The sequence below is a fragment of the Microchirus variegatus genome (assembly GCF_963457635.1).
Source record: "Microchirus variegatus genome assembly, chromosome: 10".
Taxonomy (NCBI): domain Eukaryota; kingdom Metazoa; phylum Chordata; class Actinopteri; order Pleuronectiformes; family Soleidae; genus Microchirus; species Microchirus variegatus.
In genome coordinates, this window is record NC_139811.1 from 22152195 (window position 1) to 22175792 (window position 23598).

General features: G+C 39.8%; 2 protein-coding genes across 2 annotated transcripts; both read right to left on the bottom strand.

Moving 5' to 3' along the window:
- Positions 1-981: 981 nt before the first annotated feature.
- On the bottom strand, positions 982-12672 carry micall2a (mical-like 2a; the record flags this gene model as incomplete). Its single annotated transcript, XM_083895880.1, has 17 exons — positions 982-1061; positions 1142-1188; positions 1303-1417; positions 1500-1573; positions 1857-1959; positions 3981-4104; positions 4260-4324; positions 4476-4583; positions 5573-5721; positions 6193-6247; positions 7133-7287; positions 7446-7955; positions 8041-8171; positions 8246-8412; positions 9193-9334; positions 12225-12273; positions 12530-12672. The coding sequence occupies 17 exons, from the start codon at positions 12670-12672 to the stop codon at positions 982-984; spliced, it is 2217 nt and encodes a 738-aa protein (XP_083752006.1).
- Positions 12673-16095: 3423 nt separating this feature from the next.
- On the bottom strand, positions 16096-18760 carry LOC310932555 (uncharacterized protein; the record flags this gene model as incomplete). Its single annotated transcript, XM_083895881.1, has 3 exons — positions 16096-16530; positions 17592-17749; positions 18526-18760. The coding sequence occupies 3 exons, from the start codon at positions 18758-18760 to the stop codon at positions 16096-16098; spliced, it is 828 nt and encodes a 275-aa protein (XP_083752007.1).
- Between the last annotated feature and the right edge of the window lie 4838 nt (positions 18761-23598).

Below are 23598 nucleotides of genomic sequence, written 5' to 3' on the forward strand. Positions count from 1 at the left end.
TTAAACCAGGTTTGAAGATAAAGCGCTCGGTACAACCTATAGTTCATAAGCCTTCGCCCGGCCATAAGCTACACCGACTCCACCTAATCCTCTACTTCCACATAACGTTATTGCATCAGCACAGCCCAAAAACACTTTTGCAGCATTTATAAAAATTAGCAAGAAGAAATTAACCGTCTTCTGCACTGTGGAAAATTGGATTCCCCGAGTTGTCGCCCTGTGATACAGCATACCCAGGCTGCCACCTACAGTACAGCACGAGAGAGGAGGAGCAGCAGCAGCAACAAGGCAGCTCAACATGTGTGGCTCCATCACATTGTTTTATTTTTCCTCCACCCCCCCCAACGCTACACATTCATTCAAACTTAATTGTCGAGGCTCTTTCCTGCTGCTAATATCCTTTACAGGAAATTTGTTAAAATCCATTATTAAATAAATAGTGAAATAATTTCATTTTCAGAGACTGCTGAAGGATTACACTCTTTATTCTCCTCCCTCCTATTTGCACTCGGAGCAGCCAGTGCTCCCTGTGTAATTTACACTTTGTGAGAGTTCATTTTGACTCGACATCCATTTTCCTTTTTTGACCAAGCACATTTTAATTTGCTCACCTCATAAATTAGATACCTCACTCCAATAACTCAATAAATATAGAAAATAAATATAGATTATAAATGCAAATGGTGATATTTCTTGTGATTTTCTGTGATCCATTCAAGTGAAAAATCATGGTAATTATTAAACGTGTTTTCTTTTTACTGTAAAAAAAAAACAAAAAAAAAAACATAACGTATAGAATTCAAAACCAAATATAATTTTATCTGAATATGAAAATCCACAAAAAACAATCACAACGAATGCTATGTGCTATCCAAGTAATGCAGCACTATATATAAAAACCTTAAAATGTATATAAAGAATGTTAATTTAGCTTTTATATAAAACTAAGTTTAGTACATACAAATATAAAAACCGTGTGGATCATTCCACTCGTCTCTTACTTCTTCGCCTGAAGAGTTTTGAGATGGAGGATTTCCTCTTACTTTTTGTTTTCTTTACTCCTATTCATCAACACAGATACACACGTATATTTAGAATAACGTAGTCACACTGTATTTAAATAACAATAAACTACACTTACCGAGATTCTTCATCATTTCGTTCAACCACTGATCCTCCTCCACCTCCCTGAAGGTGGCAAATCGTGTAATTATTTGGCCTTCAGTGCATCACAGAGTCATGTTGTTATAGAAACAGTATTGCATATTATTCGTCTTGTAACAAATTAATTCATGTCGTCACCTGAGCCTGTCCTCATCCAGACCCTCCACAATGGCATTCCTGCCGTTCACAATCTCCACCAGCCTCTGCATCAGCAGCGTCTCCTGCTGTCGCTCCTCTCTGGACTTCAGATGATCTGCAAAGTCAAAGTGGACACTTCACATCAGCACCAGAGCAAGTCAACTCCGTCCACTGAACCCCCGCATGCTGTGTCTCACCTGGCTTCTCCAGCAGCCTGCGAAGTTCTCCCTCCACACCTGGCTGCTGCTGCTCCAGCTCCTGAGTCCTGGCTCTGACGTGTGTGTGTGTCATTAATTACAGGCCCAAAAAAAAAAAAAGAAGCAAATGTAATTTATTATGCAAATTAATTCTAATTCTACCCCAAACCCCCCCCCAAAACGGTAACGATCTCAAACCAGTGTATTTTCTTTGACGGGTTAATAATAAGCGATCATTTTTCCGTGGAGTTATGTAAGTGCATGGGAGACGGCCTTTCATTCACACAGATGGCACAAGAGCAGCTTAAACTGCAGAAAGGTAAGCGACAAAAGCGCGTAAAACAGTCGTTCACTCACATGTATACAAGTTCGGACTCTTTTCTAATGATCATCTGCTTCTTTCGAATCAGATTGAACCAGTCAACCATCAGCGGGTCCATCAGTATGTCGCCGTCTCCCTCTAAAAGAAGAAGAAAAACACATGTATAACTGATTTAAATAGTACAACAAATATAAATATGACACACTTTGATAATCTCTAAAATATTTTAGTATTTTAGTTCAATAGTTTAATGAAACTTAACTGCAATATATGTGTCTGATTTAAAGATAAACACAATTATGCAGGAAGAAAGTGTTAAGGCAGCAATATAATGTGCTGCAAATGACCATTATTTTCATAATTAATTAATTCATTTGTTTTTTTTAAACATGTGCTCTATAAATAACATAGATTGGATTGGATTATTTTCTCCATTATTTGGTCCATAAAATGTCAAAAACTTTGATCGTTGATTCCAAAATCACAAAAATAATTTCATTCTCAAATGTCTCGTTTTGTCCACAAATCAAATATTTTTATTTTTAGTTTAAAATATTCACATTTAAAAAAGCTGGACATTATTATTTTGTTATCATAAATTATTAAAAGAATGAACCTATAGTCAGGGATAAAGAATAAAAGAATCACCTTATTCGCATGTCCAGTAATGCAACAACTGTGGTTAAAGGGAAAGTTAACAATAATGTGTCTTTTTTTTTCTGTTCACCCGATCAACTCATTATCTTTATTCACATTACTGTATTCATTACACAATAATACACTTCATTTCAATTGCACTGATTGGGTTTTTGGAATCATTTCCTCCTGCAGCAAATCATTCATCTGCTGTTTAGTTTCAACATTACTCATCAAGTGTGACACAATAAAGACTCAGGATTCAACAGCTCATATACAGGATGGTCTTCTACACAATTCCTGGATGAAGATCTGTTGATTTTCTCATCATATATGACAGTAATCTAGGGTTTAGATGGTGTTATCACATGTAAAGGTGTTTTTTAAATGTCCATTTTTGTTCTCGCAAACTTTAAATAGTTTCCCCATACTTTCTGACTTTTCACTTTGATGCAGCCTGTATTTAATGACGTCCACGGTCATTATTGATTAATATCCTGCAGAAATGCCAACAAATTGAATTAAATAAATAAATAAATAAATAAATGATCATGCAGTCGGTGTAGACCAACACAGAGGGAAGTGTCTACTGTAGATCATTTCACCTTTGCTTATTTGAAAAAAGTAAAACTATACATTTTGTAGCTTTTCTACTTCTAAAATATGCTCAAACTGTGTACAGTTGATTTAAATTCTCCGATTTAGTGATAGTGACACCGGTCATCAATATCAACAGCTCACATTTCCTGCTTCACTATACTGTACATGCCAGACAGGAATACCTGCGTAGGTGGATTAATTGATTTTGAAAATTATTTTTTGCCATTTCCAATTAGTCACCAATCAATCCAGCAGATACACAACAGAATTAAATTAAAGGACAATGCAGTTGCACAATCAAAAACAGACAATTCTAATTGAGAAGTAGATGATCTCTAAGGTGGTGTGTAACTGATGTCAAATTTTAGCTAAGGGATTGCATTCTGAGGTGTCCTGACACAGGGAGTAAACAAAAAAAGGCAATATATATATGACTATACTACAACCAAGTCATGTTGACCTTGAGGAAAGCAATCAGCCTCCCCCTCCTCCTACTCCAGCTACCTTAAAAAGAGAAGCATTGTCCCAGTGGGCTGTCTTTGCCTCTCACCTCATTTGGCTGCAGAAACAGTAATAGAAATGACAGGGAACACACTGATGGTGGGTGAATGTGTGTGTGTGTGTGCGTGTGTGTGCGTGTGTGTGTGAAGCAACCAGGACACAACTTATGCAGCAGTGGGATTCAGCAGTTTGAACAAATTCAATAAAATATCAAAGTTTGTGGCAAGGTTATTCTCTACAAGTCCACAGACATCACCTTCTGCCTCAGAATAAGTGGGTGGTTCGAAGGACTGTTTACTTTCCAAATTGAAAAGTGTGTTTCTAAATTCGTCCACATTCAGGTTTTATCTGTGAAAACGGCAGGAAGTGGGAGAGGACGGGGGACTTGTGGGGGGGGGGGGGAGGAGAGGAAAATAAAGTACCTTCCTCGCAGCAGCGAAGCTTCTTCTCCAGCTCCACACCCTCCTTCTCCAGCTGAGCCAAGTTTGTCTCGATGTCATTCAGCTCCCTCTCAATCTGCTCCACCGGGACATGATAAGTCCTCACCTGATATAAAACAAAAAAAGAGTCACAGTCACAGTTTAGGGTACTCCAATGTAAAGAAGTTTAAAGTATATATTTTTTTTCCCTGGGAATGTAATGAAAGCATCTTTGCAGAGCTGTAAATTAATCTCTTAAGAGACTTAATGGAGGGAACTTACAGAGGGTGACCTCGTTTCACTCCTGCAGGCGTTGGTGGGTGACAAATACTTTCCCTTTTTAGCACCTAGGAGGTAGATGAAATAGGATTTGATATTCTTTTCATGGCAGCAATTCAGGGAAGCATTGTCGCAAACAATTTCACCTGCTTTATTTGAAGTAAATATGAAAATAATGCGCTGCATGTGAAGCTATACGATGATAAGCCGAGAACCAACCTGACGCACGTCCATGATCGGCTGAAGCCGGTGTTGAAAAGCGAACGGATTCCACAGCTGGACGTCTGGACGGGGATTTCACAGGCGAGGGATTCACGGGTTTAGAACCTGAAATAAGGACATCAGGGTTTAATATGATGTGGAACAGCAGAAAGTTGTGAAAAAAAAAAATCACAAAACAAACAAACAAACAAAAAAATGATTGTCAAGACACTTTGGTCCAAACTGAAAACTGAACAACTTTAGTCATAATTTGTTCATTTGTGATTCAGTAAAGAAATAAGTTACTCCCAAATAAAACAAAGACATTGTTTTCAGATAGACAATTTAAAAATGCAAGTGGGCCAGGACAACTTTAAAAACATGTGTGTTTCACTCTTGGGAGGTTACATTATGGAACAGTCTGACAGATTCATTATAGCAAAGAGTAAAAAATAAATAAAATCAGTTTAAAAGAATATACAAATACAAATTATACTAATTACAAAATACAAATTAAGGATGAAGAACAGCAGTATAATCCAGGGCGGTGATGGAAATGGTTTCGTTTAAAGCCAGACGTATTCGGAGAAAATTAAGAACTTGTATATGATATGTATAAAATACTGTGGTGGATAAAGTAATACATTGAGTTGTGTGTAATAGGTAGATATAAGTTTATACCTCTGCCTACTTCTTTTCAAACGTGACGAGATGTAAATGTAAATGTGTCACACGTGTGATCCATTTACTCTCAATAAAATAATTTATTCTCTCATCATCCTCCTCTTCCTCACATAATACTCCACACACTGCTATAGCAAAATTAGATTAAGATGGAGCTGAGGTTCGATTCCCAGCTCCTTTATTATAGATTCAGATGTGTCTTGGGCAAACACATAACCGCACATTGCATCTGGTAACGGTGTTGGTAGCATGTGAATGTAAAGAGATGCTATGTATGAATGCATAATGTGAAAAGCTATAGATTAATATAGACCATTTACCACTGGAGTGGAAAGGAAAAAAGAGATCAGGTAAGAAAGTGTGAAATATGGACCAGAGGGGACAGATGTGACCATGACGTGAGGAGAGACCTTTATTATGAAGTGACTTACCCAGGTTTACAGAGGTGGGCTGAGGTTTTTGTTTAGCAAAGCTATGTGGAGGAGGTTGTGAAGGTGCTGGAGGTGAGAGGACATTAGAGGAAGGCGAGAACTTGATTCCAGCCTTATGCTGCTTGGTGGAGGCTTCGGCTTCAGCATCCCTGTAAGAAAGTCACAATGAATCGAGCCTTAAAGGTGGCAACCGTTCAGAAAAAAAGTACAGCTTGTTATGTGACGCAGATGGCTGATAAAAAAAGGGTTCCTCACCTTCCGGATTGATAAAAAAAGGTGGGGAGAACAACGGGGGAATCATCAGCAGAGATTAGAAATGAGAAGTCTAGCGTTAGGAGTGGGGAAAAGCTCAGGCCCGGCATTCTTCAGCGCTGCTTAGGATGGGGGACAGAGCTAGTGGCTGCAGCCTGAGCCAGTCAGCAAGAACAGAGACGACTGAAGCACGAGGTTTCTGCGTTCTGAGAGAGTGAATGAAGACGCTGAATGGTCAGAGATGTTTGAGGGGGGGTGAAGAAAATCTTTCAAGAGGTTTCATTTCCACCCGCGTGATCTCCCCATTCCCAGCTGAGTGAGTAATAATATGAAGTAATATTGATTTTTAGATTACTGAGAATACTTACTTTAGACGGAGCTCGGTTCTCATAGGTTTGATCTTTGATTGCCCCTCACGGCAGACTGGGAAAAACAATGTAATAAAAACAAAATTAATGATGATTTTTATTATTATTGATTGATTTGGTGATTATAATTCAGTTTTTATTTAAAAAAGTTTTACGGGTTCAGGATTTCTTTAGTCGACATTGTGTATTGTCTCCATAAAAGTGATATAAATGTCACTTTAGTTTTCATACATCACTGCATTTGCATCTTTATAACATAAAATAATAAACTGCTGTTCCAAATGAATACCAGAAATAAAGCAACAAAAGAAAACATAAGCAGGAAAAACAACATAACAGTATAATAGACTGCAGGATGTGTGATTAACTAATTTGGCTCTAAAACAACAGTATAAGGCAAAATTATCATCATTACATTATCTTGTCACACAAAATGTTGAATTAATTATGAACAAGGAGAAATTTCCACATCGACTTTGGTGTGAAATCTGCTTTTGTGATGATGCGTGCACATGCACAGCTGATAAGAAACACAGCTAATTATCTCAAATCAGAGCACATTATTGATCCCGACTTGCACATGTATGTGACACAAATGGGGGAAAATGCACAAACTCTGTTTTGGCATGAAAAAGAATTATTCTCTCCGTGATGGAAAGGCTTCCATCAACGCTGATAATATGGGGAACATTTATAATGACAACCAACAGTAATTGTATTTCTGTCTGAGAGACAGAAATTAAAATGTCAGCCAACAATGTACGAGATAAATGCACTGTCTGTGTAAATAGGGCAAAAAAGGGGACAAAGAGGGCTTTGTTTTCCATGAATGCATTCAGTGACAGACAGAGAGAATGGGTGGGTGTGGTGGTGGGGAGTATGTTGGCTAGATGTCAAATAATGGATCAAGAATAACTGAAATGAATTCAGCAGTGCTTGCCTGGAGCGGTTGTGTGTACAGTCATTGGCCTCGTGTCGTCTCTGCCCATGACCTTAAGACCTGACGATTCCTTATTGTTTGTCTGGCGGGCCGTGGGCCGTCCTGCCCAGTTTCCTGTTGGGCCTTCGCTGCATTTATCTGGACTTGGCTCAAACCTGCGGCGAGAGAGAAAGCCTCACCGTCAGCCCTTAATAACAAAAGTCATTACGATCCACAAACATACAATGGGAAAACACTAAAAATATCCAAGGAGGAGGAGGAGGAGGAGGAAATAAAAATCAATTCAAGGCCACAGAATGTAAACAGAGCTCACCGTCTTTCTGCTGAGCGAATGGTGAATGGCCGTTTGTTGTTATTGTTGCAGTTTTCTTCTGCTAGTGTCTTTCCAGCTGCAGTCCTGGATCTGCTCTTCTCCTCATCAGAGCTCAGATGGACCTTTGGCCACGCCAGAATATCAGTTAACTCTGCAGACTTTCTGTTGTCCACTGAGGACTCTGTGACTGAAGACGCAGGCTGGAAGAACCTCTGCCGGGCCACCTGCGTCTTCTGGGCCGAGGCCGTCCAAGACGGAGAAGGTGGAGCAGGACTACTTGGTTTCTGGACAACATTCAGTGGCGCCGACAGCACGGACGAGGGGTGTGACACCGGCTGGTTCCGAGCGGCACCATTTAGTCGTGCAGCCGAACTGGTGGGTGTGTTTTTAGTCCCCGCCTCGGAGGAGGAAGGTTTGCAACTGTTGTGGTGGGTGTTACAGATGTAAGTGTCTGGATTCTTGCCCGGTTTGTAGCCTCCTGCATGAAGCACGGCGAAACATTCACTGCATCTGCATGCAAAATATCAGTGTGATTAAAAACAACACATGAAATGGAAAGTATTGATTAAAAGAGATCCGGTAACACGACACTTACTTGAAACAGCTTCTGTGATAGAGCGTGCCTTCCACAAAGTGCCTCTGAACCAGATGAACGTGGCTCTTGCATGCGGCACATTTGCTGTTGAGAGTTCCACTTTTGTTTGTGTTTTCTGCCAAAACTGCCTTCTGAGACAGAAAAGGTACAACTGAGAGACGTCTAAAAAATGTATAAGACAACAAAGATGCTCATTGGTACTGACCTGAGCTGCAGCTCTGATCACTTTGGGTGAGGCTGGAGTCGTGAGAGTGGATGGTACACATTTCTCAGGGGTGGTTTTAGGTGCAAAAGTTTTGGCAGCCACTGGTAGATTCTTCTTCTCTGATGGCTCCTCTTTGGAGCCCTCTGCTGGCCTTTTCACACCTCCCACTGATCAAGGAACAGAAAACACCATTAATGTCATGACATGACAGTGAAGAACAGGAGAGAAACTGAGCTGTACACCTCAGCATGAAGATAGATAAAAGAGAAGTTAAATGATTCTGAACCTGTCAACCTCAAATTATGGCAGTAAATATTGACCATACAGGTGTTTATTTTTTTTGCTGAAAGGTTGGGTTTTAAACAATGACACTTCATCTTTTCACCCAAATAGACATTTGTGCGAGACAAAGTTTTATCAGAAGAGGTTCAAAATGTCATGAGGTGTAAAAATGTGCGAATAATAATGATGGCATAATTCCATCAACCTGCTCCAGAGATATGTTAAAAAAATATATTTTCATGTCCAAACAACCTTGAATGTAAATGTTAGCAGTTTATCAGTGAGTCTAAAGCAGTGTTTTTCAACCTTTTTTGAGCCAAGGTACCTTTTTTTCATTGAAAAAATCACGAGGCACACCACCTAACAAAAATGTTTAAAAAATTATACTCTGTAGCCTATATCAACAATTTAGTCATTCTTATCAAAGTGTCTTGAATATTTATATCCATATTATTTGCAGATAACTGATTTTTTTTTTTTATTAGGTGAAATTGGATAATTTCCCACGGCACACCTGACGATCTCCGACGGCACACTAGTGTGCCACGGCACACAGGTTGAAAAACACTGGTCTAAAGGATCATTCCTGGCAAATTGGGGGTAAAACCTGAGCAGGATGATGGACAATTGCTACACATGCTACAAACAAACAGCCATGTTCTCACTTGGTGCCCGTCCTTTAAAGTAGTTGTAGTACTGGGACACATAGGTGAGAATGCTGAGTCTGTCTGGGACCCTCAAAGCCACCATGTCTTCAGCGTCCAACAAAGCTGGGATCCCCAACTTCTCCTCTGCGACCCAAAAAGCCTTGAGAAGAAGAAACAAAAATAAACAAACTTTTTAACCAGCAGTCATTTGAGATTTAATGATAGTGCACAATGGGCCAAAGATTTTTTTTTTCAACAACAACTTGGGCACAAAGACTTCTGCCATTACGGCATGTGTAACAATGTCAGACACTCTATTTTAAACAGAGTATTCTGTGGCCCAGTCGACACACACACACGCACAGGTCTGAAAATGACTGTTTAATGAATAGAAAACTTCCTGTGAGCTGGCAGAGATAAGAAGAATGGGAATGGAGGGAGCAGGATATCGAAGCTTAGTTTAAGATCAGACTGGGCATGATCTTTAAAGTTAAATCTGCTGACGTTAAGGTCCACTGTGTAAACTATAGGAGTGTTACTGGTTCTCGTAGCCTAAGAATACGCTTTTTATTTGCTCTTGAGGCAAGGACTGTTTAACAGTCAAACCAGCCAGAGTGTGCTTTTTTCATATTGAATTGGAACCTTACAACACAAATCAAGAAAAATGACATCATTTCTGGTACGTGATGGCCACCATAATTCCCTCATGCACTTGGGAAATGAAGAAGGTGAACAGAAGTTCTGCTTGTTACAACCTACACTCTCACCATTAGATGTCACTATTTTTCACACGATGGTTTAAAAAAAAAAAAAAATCACTAGTAAAGGGATGGAAGTTGAGGAGTGTTCAAAGTGTGCAAACCAAATGTCAACTATTTTATTATATTTAAAGGTGAAGTAAGTAGTTTATAGTGACATCTAGAGGAGAGGCTGAAATTTACAACAAAGAACTGCTCCTCTGCTCATCCCCTCCCTTCCCTGAGCGCTACGGTATCCTCAGCTGGTCAAATGTCGTCCTCATCGTCTTTCTCCATGTCAGCAGATGAGGTTCGTGAGGCGAGGGAGAGGGCGAGCTACTGCGGCCGTAGCAGACGAAGCGGAGAGAGTGGAGGCGGGACTTCCGCTACAAGTAAAGAGACGATTGATTTGTTCTCTCGCGTTTGTCCTTACAGGCTCCGGTAGAACAGTGGCTATGCAACAGCGGCCTGCGACCATGTTATTTTACATTACTTTTTAAAACACTACGAAAATGAAACAAAAACTATTATACAGCGACTAGACAATGCAGGAGCACATAACATGTATAAAAAAGTGGATTTGGGGTCATATAAACCCATAAATACTACACAGTGTCCTTTTAAAAGCTTTTTTTTTGGTTTGAACTTGTCATTATTATGTTTAGTCCGTTCTAAAATTGGTTTTGTATAAGCTTTGCTTTTTTGCTTTGTTATCGTCTCTGCCACCTCGGTGCAGTTTCTGTGGGACAATGACAATTTGATTTTTGTCGCAAAAATTATGACTTCACTTTCCTGGTATCGCTGAATATGGCCGACGGTGTAGCAGCCAAAATGACAGAAACAACTGGGAAAAAAGATTGAACCTTGTACAGGATTTTAGCTCCAGTAACAGTAACCCGACAATATTTTAATACTACTCTAGTTGTTCAAACTACAGTCGTTTTTTGTTGTGGAAATATTGGCGAAAAAATAATTTGTCAGGAATAGAATTTATTATTTTAATAAGCTGACAAGATTGTTTACAAATAATTACTGCGGAAGAGGAACATAGGCTTTAACCCTATGCTTCAATGTTCCCGTCTACAAAAACACACACATTAACATGGTTGGGTGTGGCTTGACATAGCTGTGTTTAGCTACTTCTGCAGTGACGAGATAAGAAGGTGGCCTCACTCTTGACGTCCGTCTTGAAACCACCTCAGAGGAAATTAAGAAATATATTTTTTTTTTCATTTGGTTATGATGGTGTTGCATATTTCCTCTGGAGCTTGGCTACGAGGAAAAGTTCTCAAATCCATCGGAGAATCTTTACTCTTTACATCTCTAACCAAACAATAATATAGCACCTGGAACCTCTACAGGGACACAAAGATCTGTTGTCTCTTGAACGAGCCCTGAAATAACCACCTGTAAGTAACAGGACACTATTCATGAAATATAGACGCGTGCGTAGTCATCACTCTCATGTTGCAGTGCAGGGGAGCATCTTCAGAAGCCGATCAGGACTTGATCAAACGCACTATTCTCTCACCACAAATCTGGTTTAAAGTTCTCCTCGCATCGACTCGGAGAGATGTATATAACAACAACATCCTTCAGTGAGCCGTCATCATGTGTATCAAGTGGCAGGAACAAGCAAGACTCATTCAAAATGAATAACGTGTGTGGAGAGCATGTCCCTCCGAGCTCAGGTGTTGTTGCAGACAGTGCCAGGTTCATCCAATACAACAGGGAAGTTGTGCAGGGAGTGTCCAGCACTGTGCCTCCCCCGCGAGGCCTGTGACCCACACAGGAAGCTTGTGAAGCGGCGGAAGACTAAATAATGGAATGGTCCCGACTGTGCCGTTCAAAGGTGACGTCAGGGTTAACAAAATAAGTTAGGTCAAGTGCAGAGAGGGAGAGCAGGGATTCAGGAATTTGAAGATCGAGGGGGTCATATTCAGCGTGATAAGAACTAAGAACTACTGCTTGTTGACGTAAATATCTGATCACATAGAGACAACACGGTGCATTTTAGACACACAGACGTGGTTAAGACGACAGTTTCAGACTCATGATCTACTGTGATTTTCAGACTTATTCAAGGCAACAGAAAAACCACAGTAACTGAACCAAGGAACCAAGAGAAAACCATCTCTGAACGTATTCAACATGTGGAACCTTGAAGCAGAAGAACACACCAAGTGCCACCCCTGCAACTTTTATTGGGTGTCCTCTCTGTGTACCTAATAAAGCGGAGTGTACATCAGATTTAGAACCTGGAGGAGGAGGAGTGTGTGAAGTCAAAAGCAACAAAAGGCTCAGCAAACTCACCAGTCTGTTGTTCTCAAACACATCCTCCTTTCTGAGTGAGTCATAGTCTCTGCGTAAACAGGAACACAGTGAATACAGGCACTCAAATAAGACGTCTTTATGGAAAAAAAAAAAAAACCCTGACTAAGGATCAAGAGTGTGAGAGAATAAACTATTAATAACTTGATACAAGTTTGCAGGCATCACATGATAAGGCTACATAAGAGCAGGACTCTAAGAGGTTATACAGAGACAGATACAAACAAAACTACATCAACAAAAATAAACAATAGAAAGTAAAACAATGCAGAAATTGTAATACTTACATTAAGTCCGGTCTGTACTTGTGTATAAGTGCACAGAAAGCCAGTCCGTTCCTGAATGAAGTGGTCATGTTGGTGATGGCCACATCTCTGTATCCATCACACTGCGTTTTACACCACAGCTCCAGAGCCTTGATGGCAGCCATGCTCCCACTCCCACCCTGCTGCTGCTGCTGCTGGACAACACGCACTGAGTTTGCAGGAGAAAAGCAGAGGGATTCAGGGTGAGGAGGAGCCGGAGGAAAGACAGATAAAGAAAAAAAGGAAAAAGCTCGGGTTTGTCCGCGAAGCTTCAGCGCAGCAGCAGCAGCTGCGTCCTGTTTCCTCTGCTCTGTCTTTACCACAGTGAGTTTACTCTCAGTGCGTCTGTGTCTGCAGCACGAGCTGGACGCTGTGAGCGTCTCTCATTACGCTAATTGACACCGACTGATGATCCGTCACTCAGGAGCGTTGAATTAGATTCAGACGCAGAGGCGCAGGTCCAAAAGTTTGTTTGTTTTTTAAAATAGTGTTTACAGTCTATTTGTCACTTTAAGAAATAAAATCCCGAAAACTGAGATAGTGCAGAATAATAAAAAAAAAAAAAAAAAAAAAAAAAAAGTATATGTAATCTGAAAATGACATGATGGAAATAGGGTTTGCTAAATGACATTATAATCCAAATGTATTAATACAGAACCAATTGTACCTGTTTGTAGTGTATGTACGCGTTTGTTTGTGTTTGTGTGTGTGAGTGCTTGTATTTGTATCTTTGTAAGGTCCAAAAAATTTACAATCCTTTCTTTGTGGGGACATTTTGACCTTGTGAGTGACATTTTGTCTGGGCCCCACAACTTTTGGGTTGGCCCAGACAGGGTTAGCTGGCACGGTAGTTGTGATGGTGATGGTTTCTGGCTCACTAACATAGATAGATAGATAGATAGATAGATAGACAGACAGACAGACAGACAGACAGACAGACAGACAGATTTATTTATTTATTTAAAATGGGGCTATTGTGATGTGATATGTTTCTGCTCCTCATGCTTTAGATCCATGGTTCTCAAACTGTGATACATCTACCACCAATGGTATGCGAGTTTCCTATGGTGGGACTAAATCTGCGTCTTGTAAAAAGTCTGGAGCCGACCTTGCTCGGCCCATTTACGACACTTTTATTTTAACGTTGGTGATCATTTCTCAAGTGGTATAAAACGTTTGAGAACCACTGCTTTGGATTATTGATGCTACTGCCTGATGCTACTACAGACAGAAGAACTTCTTCTGTCTGTAGTAGCATCAGGAAGCATCACGTTGAACAAGAGTCAAACTCAACACACAGCTGTCTCTCTACATGCATACTTTTCTGAAATACTGTTTTACTAATGAGCCACTATAAGAATTTCAATTCAAATGGCATGTTTGAATTTCCTCTTCTCACTCTGTCGGGAGTCATGTGGACATTTACAAGTCATGTTTTTTGGTGGGGGGTTTCACTAAGACAGGGGTTGCTGTTGGATGTGTGAGGTAATTAAACACCACATCATAACCAGCATGTCGGCAATAACAGAATCTGTGATATGTTGTTGTTGTTTTTTTGTTTAAACCTCAGTCATTGTCTTCATGCGGGGCCTAATTGAGGAATAATTATGGATAACTATTGTCTTGACCTAATTAGTCAACATTATAGTGTCCTGGGGTAAACCATTGAGACTTTCATTCACCTCACTGATCATGAAGTGTTATTCAACACATTCAAAAAGAAATCTGATACACTTCTCTTGAAAGGTATAACTTAAGATTTGACCCACTGACGTCATCAGTGACCGTGAGGCAGTGTAATTAGTGTGAGACCAGAGCTGAAGTTTAGTCTCTGAAATGTAAGCGACCCACAGTGACCTCATTCCTGAGGACGAATTACACACGTACTGTGGACATGAATAGTTCATCAACTGTCCCAACAACGGGCCTCAGAGAGTGCACACAAAGAAATAGACCTTTTAAAGGATTTAAATGTACAGTTTGTCAAATTTAACAAGGTTTATTTGTGAAGTTGCAGCTGGAGATCCTTCCCCTTCCAAGTGTGTTGGAGAAACTATGCGGCTGTCAGTTTGTGTCAAAACTGAAACGATAGTTTTCTCGTTTGTCCACAGTGGGCTATTTTAAAAACATGGTGGAGCAAAAACAAACAAAAAAAACTATTTATACAATCAGGTTATTGAACACTTAAATGTACAATTATTTTATTTTCAATTTCTGCCAAATGAAAAATATTTGGCAATATTTTACACACCCGACCTTTAAACAGAGTTGTGTGGTACTGTGTCTCACCTGTCTGAGGATATGCTCATGGCCAGAAGGGGGCAGTGTAACTCTGTATGACTTGAGTTCAGTGGCCACTCAAAGCCAGTGATCAAAACAAAAAGCTGAAGTGGAATTCAGCCAGCACAGCATATGAATTACAATTATACAACCAGAAAATTAAATGTATGAGTGGTTTATAAAATGTACATTTTCGTCTGTTTTAAACCTGTGATTTGCTATCATGTTGTATTTTGTTTTCAGTGGGCAAAGTATAATGTATAACACTGTATGCAGGATTTAAAAACCCACTGTTCGCTCAATACTAAAATGTCAGTGCATAAAGTCATTAAATGCACTTGTACAGGAACTTTATTGTGTCATTTATACACTGCGGTCTCGCTGTTCCTGATTTTATTTTTCAGCCACTTCCATTGTTTCCTGTGAGGAGGACGTGTGGCTGCACGCAGACATCCTGCCCCGTCTGTGAAACCTAACCCGAGAGGTCAGGAATAAGCTCGTCAGCGGTGAAATTCATTTAAAGATTACGCGACCGTATCCCATTTCTGATGCAAGGATGACATGATATCCTTTGACTCTGTTGAGTCCAGTTTAAGTCCCAGAATATAGTTTGTGCATCCTGACAAAACGCCACCAAAATCTGGATTATTATCTGGATTTGCACCAAATGTAATCTTTTATAGACATTTAACACAGTTTGAGATGATGGCTTTTACTATTTTTATTGTTTAACTGTCTTTTATAATGTTTTTACTTTTGTATTTGTCATGTCTGTGTACACTTTAGCCAACTGTGTTGTCTTTAAAGTGCTTTTATCCATAAAGTTGGAATAAGAACTGGCAGATTCTCTCACAAATCAAATGGATCTGTTTTGCAATTTAAGTGTTGTTTTTTTTTGTTCCTTACATTGTCTTAGAAATCTGTTCAGTGGTTGTTTTTTGAGTAATTCTGCGAAAAACAAAACAAAGCACAGAAACATGTAAATGCATTTAAACAGCACAAGTTAGATATGTTCACACACCAAAAACAAAAGTTCTGCTTAAATAAAAAATGTACCATTAAGGCCAATTTATAAAACGTAAACAAAATGAGAACTTTTTAGTTATTTAAAAAACAACATATATAATATAATATAATATATATTTGATTAATTTCAGCTACATAAAGGAAATAAAAAGAATGTCCCGGTGTACTGATAGTGTAAAGTGTCCTCTGTTTTTTCTTTTTGTTACGACTATCTATACAAACAGGAAGGAGGGGAAAAAAAATCAATCACTGAGCGTGGCATCAGCTTCCTGTGTTTGTGACTGTGTGTCGGCCCCCGACATGTTTACAGTGCTGTGGATCTCGGCCTCGTGCTCTCGAGCTTTGGCCCTCAGCTTGGCGATGCTGCAGGAGCGGAGCTCCTCGGAGCTCGGCCCCTCCGGCCTCTCCCACTTCCCTGACCTCTGGGTCACGGGCTGCTTGCGTATGCCCAGCGCGACACTCGCAGCCTTTGTCCATGGATAATTCTCTCCTTCCTGCCGTCTCTCCGAGCGCTCCTTGTCGGAACAGTCCGACTGCTGCTGCTGCTGCTGCTTCAGGCTCCTGCTCGCGCTCTCTGAGGTTTCGTCATTGTCGTTTTTGACATACGGCCCTGCGACGAGCTGACTCTGGAGTTTCAGCTGACGCCGCATCTTAGCGCGACGGTTCTGAAACCAAACCTGGAAACCAATAAAAACATAACAATAATGTATGAAAACGTACATAAAACAATGTAAATTCCCTCCGAGAAAAAACCCTCAACTTCATCCTAAACCCTTTCAAATATTAAATGGTTATTAGTTATTGGTCATTTATCTATAGAAGCTTTAATTTAGCTATTTTCCATCATATCCATATAAATAGAACTAAATTAAAACGACTCAACCAAATATACCCATTAAAGCCAGTTTTTCACTTTGACCCCGATTTATTCAAAATAGTGACAAAATAATTAAGTAGTCAAATAATAATTAAAAGTAATTCATAGTTTTAAGATGTATTCACAGAAATATTCAATGTTTTTGTCAAAATGCAATAGATTTTCTCACAATTCATTGTGAGATGTGTGATACTGTTGAACATTCTTAGATCTTAAATGGAGATGATTAAAAAATAATAATAATAAATAAAAAACTATAGTTCTGTTTATTTAATTGTTTGGTCAGATCAAGAACTGAGGTTAATTTGAACATTAGAAGTGTTCACTGAGCCAGTTACTGGGAATATCAACATCAAGTGTATCTATAATTCATTTGTTAATTTAAGGAACAATTGTAGAAAAATGTAGTGTAAAACATTAAATACATTTGGTGGGTTGTAATAATAGAGTGCAGTGTGACTTTTTGACTTGATTTTTTCTTTTTCTTATGTCTTTTGCAATTATTTCTTCTTTACTCTTGTGTTGTTTTGTGTTGCTTCCTGATATTTGTAAGTAAGAAAGGGGGCATTAGACGAGGACTAAAAGTTCATTTAATTCATTTTACACCTATTTGAATATTGAGCGGTTACTATTTTGTTTATTAATAGACATTCTGATGGTATTGTTATTATGCTGCCTATATATTTGACCATATGTTTTAATGATAAAATAATAATAATACTAATACATTTTATTTGTAAGCAACGTTCCAACACCTAAGGACGCTTTACATCTTAAATAAGAAGATTAAATCAAACACACAAAAGTTAAGATAAAATAAAAGAGATTCGTGAAAATACAACACACTGAAAGGGGGGTTACCTGCACTCTGGCCTCGATCAGGTCCAGTCTGAGGGCCAGGGCTTCCCTCATGAAGATGTCGGGGTAGTGTGTGCTCTCGAAGGCCTTCTCCAGCTCCTCCAGCTGCCAGCTGCTGTAGTTGGCGCGTGCGCGACGCTGCTTCACTGGCCTCTGTTCATCTGGAAAGTACAGCACAGGCAGCAATTACACAATCGCCAACGGGTGACAAGGAGCTAATGGCTCTAGATTGGGTAATTAGCGCCGCGATCATTAGGCCCACTTTAACACTGATAATTGATTGTTAGTTACGAGCTGTTAACCAATCTTTTGTAAACATTTACACTGCTGTCAGATGGTGCTCCTTGTCTGTCTTGTAGAGTCTGTGCTATCGCTGTGCCAGTTTGGTGGCATTGGTCCTATCATTAGGGCTATATGATTGTATCATGATTCAACCACATCATAATACTGGGGTGCGATTCAGGTTGATTGTTTTTCGGTGATATTGTGAGTTTCTTTTCCTTCTTAATCGAAAATTAAATAATACAATTGTTGAGATAATAGCCAACCAAGTCTTATTTACAAAATCAACGCAACGTCTGACATTTATCTAAATTGTGTCAGATGTACAGCTACTTTTAGCTTCCCCTGCTAATAATAAATGAAATACTATCAGGCCAAGTAGAAAAATAATCATAATCATAATCATAAAAAAATTGATAAAATGCATTCAAAACAGGACACAGCACAAATATGGTTCTTCAAATCAACATATTAGAAAAGTGTCTTTTCAAAACCCTGGATGCAGATTAATCAACAGAACGTCCAGTAAATTGGCATCTGTGACTTTTGGTTGTTAAAATATCAGACTTCTGGGAGTAAACACTTTAAGAAATCATCCTAAATAATCACAATACATGCAGTTTAATCCAAATGGCGACAGTAGCTGTGAACTCACCTATTCCATTCGCGAGCGGCCCTATTCCGACCCCCTGTGTGGCCAGCAGCAGAGCCTCCTTGCATGGCTCTGGCTGCAGATAACTCCTCAAGGATTCGTAGCTGATGAAAGGCCCCGGGATGAGAATTTGAGGCTGAGATCCCAGCCTCGTTGGGAACGCGGGGAAAAAGTGAGCTGCAGGTGAGTGGAAAACTGCAGGCAGGAGAGTTGAGACCAGCTGCCCCGGGCCAAACATGTCCAAGCTATTAATGGTCCAATTTACACGGCAGTTCCAGGTTTAATCTTCTGGGATGCTGGTTGAATAGTGACATGCATCCCAACATCCAGAGTAGAAAACAGTTAAGATCTGTCTACTTGGCTGTTGGCTGTGCCTCTGCAAAGGTGTTACCTGAATAGTAAATGTAAGATTTGAGTAGTGGAGGTGGTCTCACCTGATCTCCCTGCTCTTCTCCTTCAATCCTCTCTCCCACCTCCTTTTTCCTGGTCACATGACCTCCAAACAGACAGCAGGGTTGGGTTAAGTGGACCAGGGTGAAAATCCAACCTGTGATTCATCCGTTGGTAGATGATCTGTTTTGACGCATCAGTGTTTGCCGCAGCATTCGTCATTTATTTTCCCGGTCACATCCTGGATCCTAATATATTATTCTTGATATAGATGGTAGAGATAAGGAATGTTTCCTGTGAAGAGTCGAGGACAAGTTGCAACATCTTTCAGCTTCTGAGGTTTCAAGCGGTGAAATCACACACACACACACACACACACACACACACACACACACACACACACACACACACACACACACACACACACACACACACACACACACACACACACACACACACACACACACACTCTCTTATCTGACTGGTTTAACAGTTGTCAAGTATAATGGGAACAAATTGCTGTAAAGGAGACTTAATGAAAACACGCAGGTTGTTCGGTCCTGTGGGAGAGGGAAAAACAGCACACACACACCCATTATCAAAACACAGTGATGAACTGCGAACAAAAATCCCCTAAACCCTCTAAACTTACACTTACTCATGATTGTATTTATTTATTTTTTTTATGATTATGTTGCCCCCAAATGTGAACCCTGGCTTTGAAAAGAGCATAAATCACATCAATGACAGAACATGTAACCCGGTGAAACAGCTGGACAACTGTAATACTAATACATACAAGTTGTTATTCTTAACCTGGGCTGTTTCAATGAGCTTTTGGGGCCTAATGGCAATATGGTCCTAGGGGGCGCTACATTAAACCACACCACCAACTGCATACTTAAAGGTCACATAGAGTGGTCCTGTTGCACATATATGTTAGTTATGGATGTCTACTTACATATATTAACCTGTTTTTATGGACAAAAACCTCCTAGTTGCTGGAAACGAGCCGATAGAAATCTGTCCTTTTTGAAGCACTTGTCAGCCACGCTATTTCAGACATAAATCTCGCCTGAGAAGACGGACTGTGTTGTGATTGGCCAGTACCCGGAAGTGACATAATCAGCACACCCGCTCTCAGAAGCGCAGCTCCCCCCTCTGGAACGATGGATGCACTGCTAATCATTATCAAAACATTGTTCTAACAGTGTTTAAAAATAGCTTCTTCACGACTCCCCGCCGCAGTCCCTTTTATGACTTTGACCCGAAGTCAGACCCAGAGTCAGAAGACAATGTCGCTCGTGAAACACCTCCACAACGGACGTTATTCTTCTTCTGCGGTTCAATGTACGCAACCGGATGTGCTTCTTAAACAAGGTAATGACGCAGATACACACTAAAAACAACATCCGGTCTAGTTCCGCTTTAAATTTGATCCTTCTTCTTTTGGCTTCTACCTTTAAGAGTCACCACAGTGGATCATCAGCCTCCATCTTGTCCTATCACTTGTGTCCTTTGCTGTTACACTAACTGTCCTCATGTCCCCCTTCACAACATCTATGATCCTTCTCTGTGGTTGTCCTCTTTTCTCCATCCTAATCATCCTTTGTCCATTAGTCGAATTACTATCTCCCTTCTCTGCACGTGGCCAAACCATCTCAACCTCTTACTTTATTTCCAAACCGTCCCTTAAATATGCTAATTTGTAATCCTGGCGATTACACCAACCTGATCACTCCCAACCAAAATCTCAGCATCTTCAGTTCTGCCGAAAAATGAAGCATTGAATTGATAAACAACAATCTGCTTCAAAGTGAATCCTTCTGTGGCCCTCATGAGGATTTCTGAGTTATTACCAAAACACTGCCGATGATGGTGATCTTGCGCCACCCTGACTTCTCTACTATACCCAGTTGCAATAAGCATTCATTGCATCAAACTGCGGAAACTAAAGCCGTCTCACTTTAGGAGCTGTTGTACAACTGTGTCCGTGAGTTGTGGCGTTAAAGAACATTTCCTGTGCACAGCTTGGGAGTGTCTGTGGGTGACACAGGAAAAAGTGTGGTGAGGAGACCCTTTATCAGCATTGTGTGAACTAATTTGACAATGTTTTTTTTTTTAGTGTAAAGGGAATTTATATTTCAAGGTATGCAAGCATTTTTTCAGTGTAACACTTCTTACCCACACCTGTCTTATTTTGAAATTATAAAGAAATGTTGAGATTCAGAAGGTTTCAGTGAGAAGTTATTTCTTTAGTGATTATATAATGTATTTATATTATATATTATATATTATATATTATATATTATAATATTATAATGTATTTATTTATCTGTAACTCCACCTGTGGTGTTTTATCATTTACAAACTGTTGGGATAGCTTTTCCTCAGCTCTATTTACAGCTTCTTTTTGTGTATGATAGATTCTGGCATTATTGTTTTAGTAATAGATGTTTGAGAGGACATTTTTGGCTGATTCTCACAATGCTTTTTGAGGGTTAAGACCTGGTTTTATGGCTAGTAATAGGATAGGATTTTGGTTAGGGTTTGACTAAAAGGTTACCATTAGACATCTGGTTTGATGGCTTAGGTTAGGGTATAGGGGGCTAGGGAATGCATTATGTGTACCGGTGTCCTCACTAAGACTTCTGTCCAAGAATGTGTGTGTATGTTTATGTGGTCCAAATAAAACATACAAACCTATCTTTGTGGGCACATTTTGTCTGGGCCCCACGACTTTAAAAGGCTTTATCAGGGTTAAGACCTTATTCTAGGGTTAAAATAAGGTTTAGGCTCGGGAACACTTTATGCCAATGATGTGTCCTCACTAAGATATAAAAACAAGTTTGTGTGTTTATCTGTACGAAAAGTCAGACTGACTTAGTTGTACATCTTGAATTTTATTTTTATTACAATAAACTTTCATATAAGTTGGTCCTAAAGTCAAATGGTAGTAATATAAAAACACAGTTTTTGTTATATTACAATAATTGCAGGTAATGTTTTACTGCTCTAAAGCATCCAAACAGTCAGCGTTAGCAGACATTTACAGGATTTTTCCGTGTCAGATCAAAGCTCACACATCAGCACATTAACAGCCAAGACAGGAAAGATTATTAGCACTTTTTTTTTTCCTTTGCTTTCTTCGAGCGAAGCAGCTGTGGCTTAAGTGTTGATGGATGTGTGATGAGATGATCGCCAGCAACGTCTGTGTGAATTAAACACAGGTGTGTCAATTAATCTGAGGATACACACATCGCCCAACGGCAGCAGCAGCAGCACATCTCGCTAACGCGCTCATCGACGGCGGTGACGGCTGAGTGTTGTCACCGCGGGAAGTGTCAGCTTTGATCAGCGGGACCTGTGCAGGAGGCAGCTGGCCGGAGCTGAGGTTGAGTCACAGCGTGGTCATCATAGCATGCGGCTGCCTCACCTGTGGCCCTTTCATCTGCACCTGTTCAAACACCACAGTAATGCCTCAGTGCGGGCAGTGCAGAGGTCAGGATTAGGATTGTTTTCAAACTGATTTGTATTTTTTTTTTTTTTTTTTCGAAAGCCTGTGTTTAGAGGTCGACAAATGCAGGTTTTTCTGTGGCTGACGCTGATCCTACAGAAATCAGTGCAGCCAATGGACAATATATAGTATTATAGAAGAAGATTAGGGCCAATTGTGAACTTTTTGTTTGTTTTTGGGAATGAAATGAATGACTCTAATAGCAAATAATGAGAGTGCAGATTCTATTGAGAAACACTTCTGATTTTAGCTTCTGAGGACAAAACTGTGAAAGTTATATTATTGTGAAAAACCATCACAATTGGTTAGGGTTAGGGGTGAGACTAAAGTCTGATATTTGACACATTTTAACAGGTTTTCCTATCAAAAAAGTTATAGGGATCGACACTTAGTGTCAAATCCTCACACTTCAATACCCATATTAACCAGATTAAGATCATGATCTGAATAATACACCACCCCAAAAACAAAACTTTTGGAAGACACAAACACAAATTATAGTCACATTATGTAGAAATGTATAAACTACAGTATAATTATTGGAGTTTTCCTTTGCAGAGAACATGATTTACATGCAAGTCATAGTCGGACTAGTGTGATATGCAAACTGGATTATCGGATGGCTATTTAGCAAACGTTATAATCTCACTCACTCTAACTCATCTTCTACCGTTTTATCCTCTACATGAGGATATCCTCTACATCACGCTGATGCCAATCTCGGGGTTGCACCCTAGACAGGTCGCCCGTCCATCACAGGGCAACATAAAGACACCTAAGGTAGAATTAGAGTGTCCAACACTATAATCTGAATGTCTATATTATTAACTTTAAATATGAGGTATATTTAGATACTTCTGAATGTTTTTGAGGACAAATAGACATGAAAAAAAAGAACTCCTGGTTTTGCAGAGAAAAGAAAAATAGATTAAAAGTGTCTGCTTTGAGCTGTGGCTAAATAAACACTGTGTGTGGTGGGACTGACGACTGAAAAGCCTCCTTCGTTTGTCTCCGACACACAGGTAGTCAGAGCTCCTTCCTCCCACCCCCCCGTGAATTTGTGTTTGTCTATGCGTGGGTCCTTTAACACCCACTGATCCAGATAATCAGGGACAAAATTGGTGAAAAACCAGTCGGGGGAGGTTCCGACACAGTGGCCGCAGTAAAGA